Raw genomic sequence first — 8,460 nt, 5'->3', positions numbered from 1 at the left:
AAAAATATATATGGTGTACATTGACTCTCATTTGGAATTTACAATGGACTTTTGTGCTGCGCAGTTATAAATGGAAACGAGTGAAGTCTGTGTGCCGCGGTGTGTCTCTGACGTGACGTCTGTCTCTCTGCAGGGAAAGCCCACATTCTGGAGGTGTTAAATGCGCTCTGTCATGAACTGGCTGCCTGCGAACTTCTGTCTAGCACGTCCCTAGAGAGAACGCAGAGTCACCAGTCGCTGACCAACGCACTCCTAATCTCCTGCTGACCAAGTCTGCCACCTGCTGGCCGCTAGCCGTCATAGCACTTTTCAATGTACAGATTTGAACAAGCACTGTTCAACCAACAGTCGTGACTACCTTTCTGGGCTTGTTGCCCTTCAGTGCTTAGAATACTGTTTCTGGCACTACTTAGGTGGGGTGAGTGAGTAAGTGAGTGAGCAAGTAAGTGAGTGAATGAGAGGGTGAGTGTGATGAGTGACTGAATGAAGGGCTGCTGATCCAGTCAGACAAAATAAACGTCCTGAGAATTGGGGTAAAATGCCCCACCTGACTAAAAGTCTCTCAAGGGTAAATGTCTCTCGTGAGGTTGCTCCTCCTGAGGTTGACATGACGTTTCAGGTGAGACTGACCTTTCAGGGCCTGAAAACAAGTCCGATGGTGGACGGAAAAAGATTAAGCAGATGAAGGATATTCTGTGGGCATTTGAATATTTTAGAATGTTGGGAGTGGGGCCATTTTGTTTTGTTCCACGAGCGTTTTTGTTTTGTTACAGCCATGCCAGTCTCAACTCTATTACTGTACTCTATGTTTTGAGTAAGCTATGGACTGCATTGTGTTGTATTGTACACACAGCATTCAATTTGATTTCATATCGCAGGCAATTTTACTAGATTATTTTACAATGGCATATGCATGTTTTGTCAAGTTGAAATGTGTTATTGCACAGTTTATGTTTAGTTTTTGAACACATCGGTTGTATATTTTATGCAGTGGGGTCATTTTGTTTTTACCAAGTTCTGATTAATATGGTTACACTTAACTGGAGTGCTGTTTTTTTACATTGTATGCAAATTAGTTATATAAATAATTAAGCTCACTGTTACACTAATATTAGATGGAAGACAAGGTCTTCACCCACCTCATATTCACTCTAAACAAAGCCAGTCCTAATGGTGTGTTTTTCTTTTGCTTTGTTAACATATTATTACATATTACAACCATTTTGACTCTCTTCATAGCTGTATAGCATCTCTTTAAATGTTTCATATTCTTGTATTATTGCATTTTCCTCCAGTATTATTTACGTTTTCCTTAATTAGATATTAAAATATTCTATTATTTTCTTCTTTTAAGTACTTAGCAATGCTATGCCATTAATTAAAGTATATCCACTTATTAGACTGATACTAAGCATCATATTATGGATGCTGATTGCATGTAAGGTCCTAGTTAGACCTGTGTGTAAGCTGTATGCTTTGTAAACACTAATATATTATTTGAATTTGATATAAGTTTTTATCCAAGTGTTATTTTTACTGCTTATTTCTCATTGTGGGGCAGCAATCAGTACTGTATGGATGTATAGACTTGTCTCTAATTGCTTTCTGTAATAGCGTCATGACCCCAACCCACAGTCTTGCCCCTTTTCCTGAACCCAAAAACTGATCCATGTTTACATTAACCACCCTAAATCAATTGTTCTCAAATTTGATACTGGGAACCCCCATGTATGCTGGATTTGTTACAGCAAATCTCTTGGTCAATTAAGTTCATCTGTAATTTTCTCCTTAAACTTAAAAACACAATGCAGGTTTCGCTCATTATCTTTGAATTCTTCATTATCTATCCAGTTTTAGTGCCCAAGTGTCCAGTTTCCAGTAGGAGTCCATTGATAAACCTCAGTCGAATTTTCCTCTTTATGCAATTGTTTGCAGTACAACACAAGAAGCACAATGTGAATGCATTATTCTTCTTGGCATAGAGGATAAATAATTAAAATTCTAGAATCGTAATTGTGGTTGGGAACAAAAACCAGCGTACACAGGGGTCCCCAGGACCAAGTTTGAGAACCACTGCCCTACTACAATAAATCATAAAATGTTGCCCTCTTATTCAGATGCATTGTAGAACTGAATCATCTTTTGAGTGCTGGCTTTCTGGAGAAATCCAAACAGGGTCCTGGGGTAGCATTCTCCACACAACCGTTTCCTAATCTTCCCAGCACAAATAGTGATAGCATGGAACATGTTTTAACACATTGTTAACACTTCGGATTAAATAACCCGTTCAGTGAATATGTTTCCATTTCAATAACCATATATGAAGGTGCTAAAAAATGCTCCGGCATTAAACGTCGCTTGGCTGACTGAATTTAGAAAGCCAGTGGGAACACTTGAGAGTTAACACATTGGAGCTGCACATTGTTCCATTACGTGTGTAGCAGCATATTTCCACTCTGGCGCCTGCTGTGGACATCAAGCTAGTTTGTAAAAATACTAAAGCCTGTTCTTCCCCTCAAATGTAATGTAACCACTGTTTTAATATTGTAATTGTTATGTGATTCATGTTGGTTTTTTTTAATGCTGCGCTAGACATTTTTCTGCAGGAATACTGTTCAGTTTTCCCATTACCTTCTTGTACGTCTGCTTAGTATTATTGCAGATAAAACATTGTGTATTTCACATTTACAGGTAGGAAAAAAAGGCATTTTATTTCTGTGAGTGAAATAATACCTGTGATAGAGATGTGCAAATATAATTAGACACCTCATTTTTCTTTTAATGAACTTATAAAAAAAAAATAAGAGTAGCTTTAGATGTTACTTTTGTCTGTGAGATGAATATTTATCTGCTAAAATGTAGAGATGTGTTGTTAGGATGTCAGCTGTCTCCATATTCAACTCTTACTTTTTTTGTAATGCCAATATATTCAAGTTTTAATTGAAAACTAAATTGCAACTGTCTAAATAATTGTTGTTATGCACACTTAATAAATTCCCATGGTATTTTCTCAAGTAAAGTGTCTGTATGGCTGTAAGTGTGGTGCAGTGTCATTGCGTTCCAGCCCTCCATAACAAAAGTGCAGTGCTTCCTTGACAGTCATTGCCCCAACTCTGGTTCTCACATTGACACAAGCAATATCAGAATCCAAAGGCAATCAAAAGCCTAGAATCAAGACTAGATACTGAAAGCTTTCTTATACCTGCTCTAAGGAAGCGATTGAATACACCTCATTAATTAGAAACAGCTCAGAAGCCAACTGTCCGGTTACTTTTGGTCCCCTAAAATGGAGGGACTTCGTATAAAAAGGGATGTAATGGATGTAAATAGCTTAAAATTACAGCACCTCATATTTCTTGTTTTATTTCAAATCCTATGTGCTGGAGTATAGAGCCTAAAGAACAGAAATTGTACCACAGTCCAAATACTTATGGACATTTTATATAGCTAAAATATAAAAAATTAAGAGGGAAGCCACTGTATACTGCAAAAAACCATTTTAATACCTACAAATACATACCATTTTCAGCGTTTTCAGAAGGTTACAGAACACACACTGGCTTAATAAATGCAGACCACTATCATTGCAACGTGTTTCGAGTTCTGGTTGAGCGAACTCTTCTTCAGGCAGCAATGATTTTATATAGCTCTTATAAGTGGGATCAGAATTTGCTGTAAATGCCCTCAGAGTGAGTAGGTGTGATGAGGAGGCTGAGAAAGAGCAATGGATCTGATAAGATGGCTAAGTTACATTTTAGTAAGAAGACATGTTGCCTGGCCCAGAGTCCATTGGTGGTGTCCACTGGGACATCTGCATGAAGTTGATTTGCCTCATAACACCATTGTGCTCAATCACTGGAAAGCCGGCCGTAGAGTGACACAGATATGAGCCAATGGTAGGAGAACTACTGAAATCCACGAGTCCACCATGACCTACCTTTGCTGGAGTAGGTTTTTCTTTTCTATGGGAGTTCAATGACTCCCTGTGTTACTGACTGCTCCCATGTCAGCCTGCACTCTGCACAGCCTTTACTACTTAGTCCCCCACGGGATCTTAAGAAAATAAATGAAACAATGAATTACACAAGGTAAAACAGTAGAAAGGAAACAATGATCAGGAAGAAGCTTTCTTTCTTATTTCTTTTTTATACAAAATATTTTAATATCATTTTATACAAAGGCAATGTACTTTCGCATATGTTGATACTCCAACATATGAGAAAGTGTTTTTATATTAGAAAAGAGACGATGTGCTTTGGTTAACAGGCCTTAAAGCCCAAGTCAGCAGTTTTATAATTCAGTGGTAAAAGCACAAAGTGACTAAATAATATGGTGTATTTCAAAGCTATAGGGTGTTGTCGTAATGTGGCTGTATTTTCGGTTTAATATTTTCAAAACAGATGACACAGAACAGGGAAGTATTTTCCACACACACTTCTGAATGAAAGAAATGTTGAAATTCTCTGTGTTGGTTCATGTTATTCTGTGCTGAGCCCGTCACGATCCACGTTCGTCAGCTTGCCTAATGGGTCTGCCCCTTGCATTGAGCCGAGCAGCTGCCTCCTAAAGATGGGGCAGAGGACACCCTTATCTCTGAGCTGCAGAGGGGCTTCCACGGGGTCACGTGAGCTCCACTTCATTTTGTCAGCGGCGGTTTTGCGCCCTCTTTGCGCTGTGGTTCCGAGACGAGCATTCTCAGAAGGCTCAGGTTGAACACATTAGCGAAATACAGAAAAACACATGTTGGTATCGGAAACTCTGAAGGTGACCTAACAGGTCATCTGCTCACCGAGAGCGAGTGGAATTGTGCCCTTTGGATTTATTCAGCTCATCGGACAGAGCACTGTTAGATATGAGTGGGAATGTAGAGAGTCATTTCTTGGAACTAAAAGGTAGGCCATCATATTTAAGAAAAATGATGTTTATGTTTTGTAATGTGAGTAGATCAGTTATGGACAGTACATAGGCAATCTTCAGAAAGTTCTTCTTGGCAGTTTTCCTATTCAGAATTCTACAAAGCTGATTGGATTTAAAGACAATAGATTTGCATTTCTCACAGCTGAACTGAAAGCAAAGCACCACGCAATGCTATTCTAAAATTCCGTGTCTGCAATGCCATGGCACTGTCATTTTTTGTCATAATAACCTGCCAACTCTGCCAACAGTAAACTCTATAAAGCAGTTTCTAAATTCAGTTGAATAAAGTTTGCTGGGCTTAATAAAACACTTCTTATTCTCAGAGATGAAGTGAAAACAATACTGAGCAATAATGTTCTAGCATGTTCCCTTATACATCACAGCACTTAATATTTTGTGTGACCAGAAAGCCATATAGCCTAATGCAGTTTTCAAACTCTAAAACATAATACTGACCAATGATGTTCCTGCATATGTTACATATGTTACATCATGGTACGTACTTTCATTTATTCATTATTGTATTAATTTTGTCCATGGGTACCCATAATGCTCTGTTGACCTTGCAGGATGCTTTCTGGTCCAGCATTAGTCCTCCTCCTGCTGGCCTCATGCAGTGGGCAGGAGGGACTGCGTGTTAGCTGTGGCTCGCAGAACCTCGCTGAGCTGCCCCTGCTCCCGCCGGAGACCACCGACCTCTACCTGCAGGACAACCGGCTGACCAGCGTCCCCCCGGGGAGCTTCGACACCCTGCAGGGCCTGAGGACGCTCAACCTGACGGGCAACCCCTTCCACTGCGGCTGCTCCATCCGGTACCTGTCCGCCTGGCTGCGGGACCACGCTGAGGTGACCGTGAAGGTGCCCACCTGCGCCTCTCCTGCCAGCCTGGCGGGCAGGCCCATCGCCAGCCTGGGCCAGGCCCACTTCTCCGCCTGCGGCAGGAAGAGCGGCGTGTTCGACGGGGTCATCCTGCTATCGCTAGCCTTCCTCGTCCTGCTGCTGCTGTGGTGCCTCAAGACTGCCAAGAGCTCCACCTTCATTTTGGAGGTTTTCGGCAGACACGCGGGGTTCGAGGCCCACACCCTGAGGTCTCGTAAACCCAGACACAGGAGGAAGAGGCACGCGGCGCAGTCGGACGAGACCGAGGTGATGCTGGAGCGTATGGACGATGACAACCTGGACGCGCCTTTGCTTAACATGGAGATTCTGCCGCAGATACTGGACGTTCTACAGAAGAAGCACAACATCAAGTTTAAGGCACCGTGAGGAGGAGGAGGGGGAGGGGGATACCACGTAGAGTACTACGCACCTCTTAAGAGAGTGTTCCTCGCCAGGAATAAGACATTCTCCATCCATCCATCCATTATCTTAACCCGCTTATCCTGAACAGGATTGCAGGGGGGCTGGAGCCTATCCCAGCATACATTGGACGGAAGGCAGGAATACACCCTGGACAGGTCACCAGTCCGTCGCAGTGTGTTATAACTGGCAGTTCACCACTACATAGGACAAATACAAAAACCGCAAAATGTCACCTAACGATTAGAATGATTCTTAACCAGACAATGTGAATCGCAACTGTGCTCGGTTCTTTCCAAGGGTGACACAGCCCTGCTGTAAAATCCAGCTACACCAGTTTCATCAGCTTGAAATTTCAGCAGATCAAGCTGGTCATAAGCTAGTTGAGCTGGGTATGACCTGGTCAACCAGCTAGTGCGGGTAGCTTGTAGCTGTTTCAAAACATAGCTTAAGCTTGTCAAACCATGTCAAGCTGGTCTGAACTGGTCTTTCATTTGAATATGTGAAGAAGAAGATCCGGAAGATAGCAGACTCATGGCAGAAGCACAAAATGCACACAATGAAGGGTCTCCTGTCCACAGTAGAGAGGTGTCTGTTCCAAGCATAGTTTCATTAAGTGCCAATAGGCACATTTCCACAGCCATTTGAATGTTGGGCAAGCAATTACATGTCAGTGCTTGTCTTTCCACAACCACTTTCAGACTTTGCTCGTGTCTTCTGAGCGTGTCAAACCTGCGTGTTTGGTGCTTTTAATCCCCCGGGTCCTCATTAGGCCAGGCAGAGTAAAGGACTGTGGTCATGGTCAGTTATGCAGAAGAGTCTGCTCTGAGCAAACATAAATGATTCATGATCAGAAAGGAAAATAAATACTTTTTCACTCTTATCCTCTAAAGCTAGAACAAGAAAATAAGAAGCCATAAACCAATGCAATATTGTATTTAAAAAAATATGGAAACAGGTATTCATGACCCACGTTTAGCGCTTCCAGCAGTAATGTACAACATCAAACTTAACATTGATCATTTGTAGGATGTTTTATTTGATGTGTTTATTTTTACAGCCAGTCGACATTTAGTTACTGCATCTCAGTGGGCGTTCTCCTTTGGGGAGCTTCGACTGGCCGCCTGGGGGTCTGCAGTCTCCTGGTTTTTACTGTGCTTTAGCACTGAAGTGCTTAAATCAAGTCACTGAGTCCAAACACCTTGTTTCCAGCACATAAACCTTCTGCTGATTGTCATGAATGCTGGCTGACACTGCATCCCTCCAGGACTGAAATTTGAGACCACCACTGTATACTATTGTGAAACCTCAAAATCTTTCACATTTATTGCACAGTAATAAATCACTTTTAACCATTTTGATTATGCATTTTTACCAGTTTTTTTTCCAGAAGTGTCAGTTAAAAAATATTGAAAAAGCCCATATATGGTATGGGGGAAATGCTTGTGGATGTAGGTGAGGTTAGAAAATGTTACCTGTGTCTTGTCAGTTTCTTGTCTGCTGTGTCTGAGTCCCTGCTTCCTTGCCTTAATCTGAGGTCTCCTGAATCTGCTCCACAATCTCCTCTCTGTTCTGGTGCAACTGGTCATATTGACCGAGATGATATATACACAGATGATATAATTACAACAGAATAGGACTTCCAGGAATCTAAGCCGAGTGTATGAAATGTGCAGCACAGAAGACCCAGAGACTTCATTAATGAATGAAAAGGCACATTGCAAGCAAGCCTCTCTCACCCATTACATTACATTACATTACATTAATGGCATTTGGCAGAATCTCTTATCCAGAGCGACGTACATTTGATTAGACTAAACAGAAGACAATCCTCCCAGGGCCAATGCAGGGTTAAGGGCCTTGCTGAAGGGCCCAACGGCTGTGCGGATCTTATTGTGGCTACACTGGTGATCCAACCACGACCTTGCGTGTCCCAGTCATGCACCTTAACCGCTACGCTACAGGCCACCCTACAGAGCTCCAGGGAGTTCTGCTCATGCTGTTCCCTCCTCTTGGACATCTTTGTTTGTTTGTTTTTCATCCCCATGGCTCTATTCAGCTGACCCTCTGCCAGCAGCTTCTCCAGCTCCCTCTCCTGCTGCTCAGAGAGACATCGCGGCCTGGTTCTGTCCACACAGGCTCCCTCTCCTGCTGCTCTGAGAGACATCTCGGCCTGGTTCTGTCCACAGAGGCTCTCAGCTCTCACCATGCTGTTCTGAGAGACATCACAGCCTGGTTCTGTCC

At 42.3% G+C, this 8,460-nt stretch overlaps 2 protein-coding genes across 2 annotated transcripts in view; both read left to right on the top strand.

Moving 5' to 3' along the window:
* Nucleotides 1-2,992, top strand: part of efcc1 (EF-hand and coiled-coil domain containing 1) — a 19,492-nt gene extending 16,500 nt beyond the window's left edge. Inside the window, exon 8 of the mRNA XM_061220392.1 lies at nt 134-2,992. Within this exon, the coding sequence (XP_061076376.1) occupies nt 134-267 (134 nt within the window). The 3' untranslated portion in view covers nt 268-2,992. The remainder of the gene's footprint in view (nt 1-133) is intronic.
* A 1,674-nt stretch (nt 2,993-4,666) lies between these two features.
* gp9 (glycoprotein IX platelet) lies at nt 4,667-7,575 on the top strand. The gene is made up of 2 exons (XM_061220615.1): nt 4,667-4,892; nt 5,487-7,575. Exon 2 carries the CDS (start codon nt 5,488-5,490, stop codon nt 6,181-6,183), a length of 696 nt encoding a protein of 231 aa, XP_061076599.1. The 5' UTR covers nt 4,667-4,892; nt 5,487; the 3' UTR covers nt 6,184-7,575.
* Nucleotides 7,576-8,460: the final 885 nt, after the last annotated feature.

This window comes from Conger conger, chromosome 14 (assembly GCF_963514075.1).
Source record: "Conger conger chromosome 14, fConCon1.1, whole genome shotgun sequence".
Taxonomy (NCBI): Eukaryota; Metazoa; Chordata; class Actinopteri; order Anguilliformes; family Congridae; genus Conger; species Conger conger.
This window is presented reverse-complemented; position numbering and strand designations above follow the sequence as displayed.

Coding starts and splice junctions, on each gene's coding strand:
- gp9 (XM_061220615.1), top strand. CDS start 5,488: ATGCTTTCTGGTCCAGCATTAGTCCTCCTCCTGCTGGCCTCATGCAGT.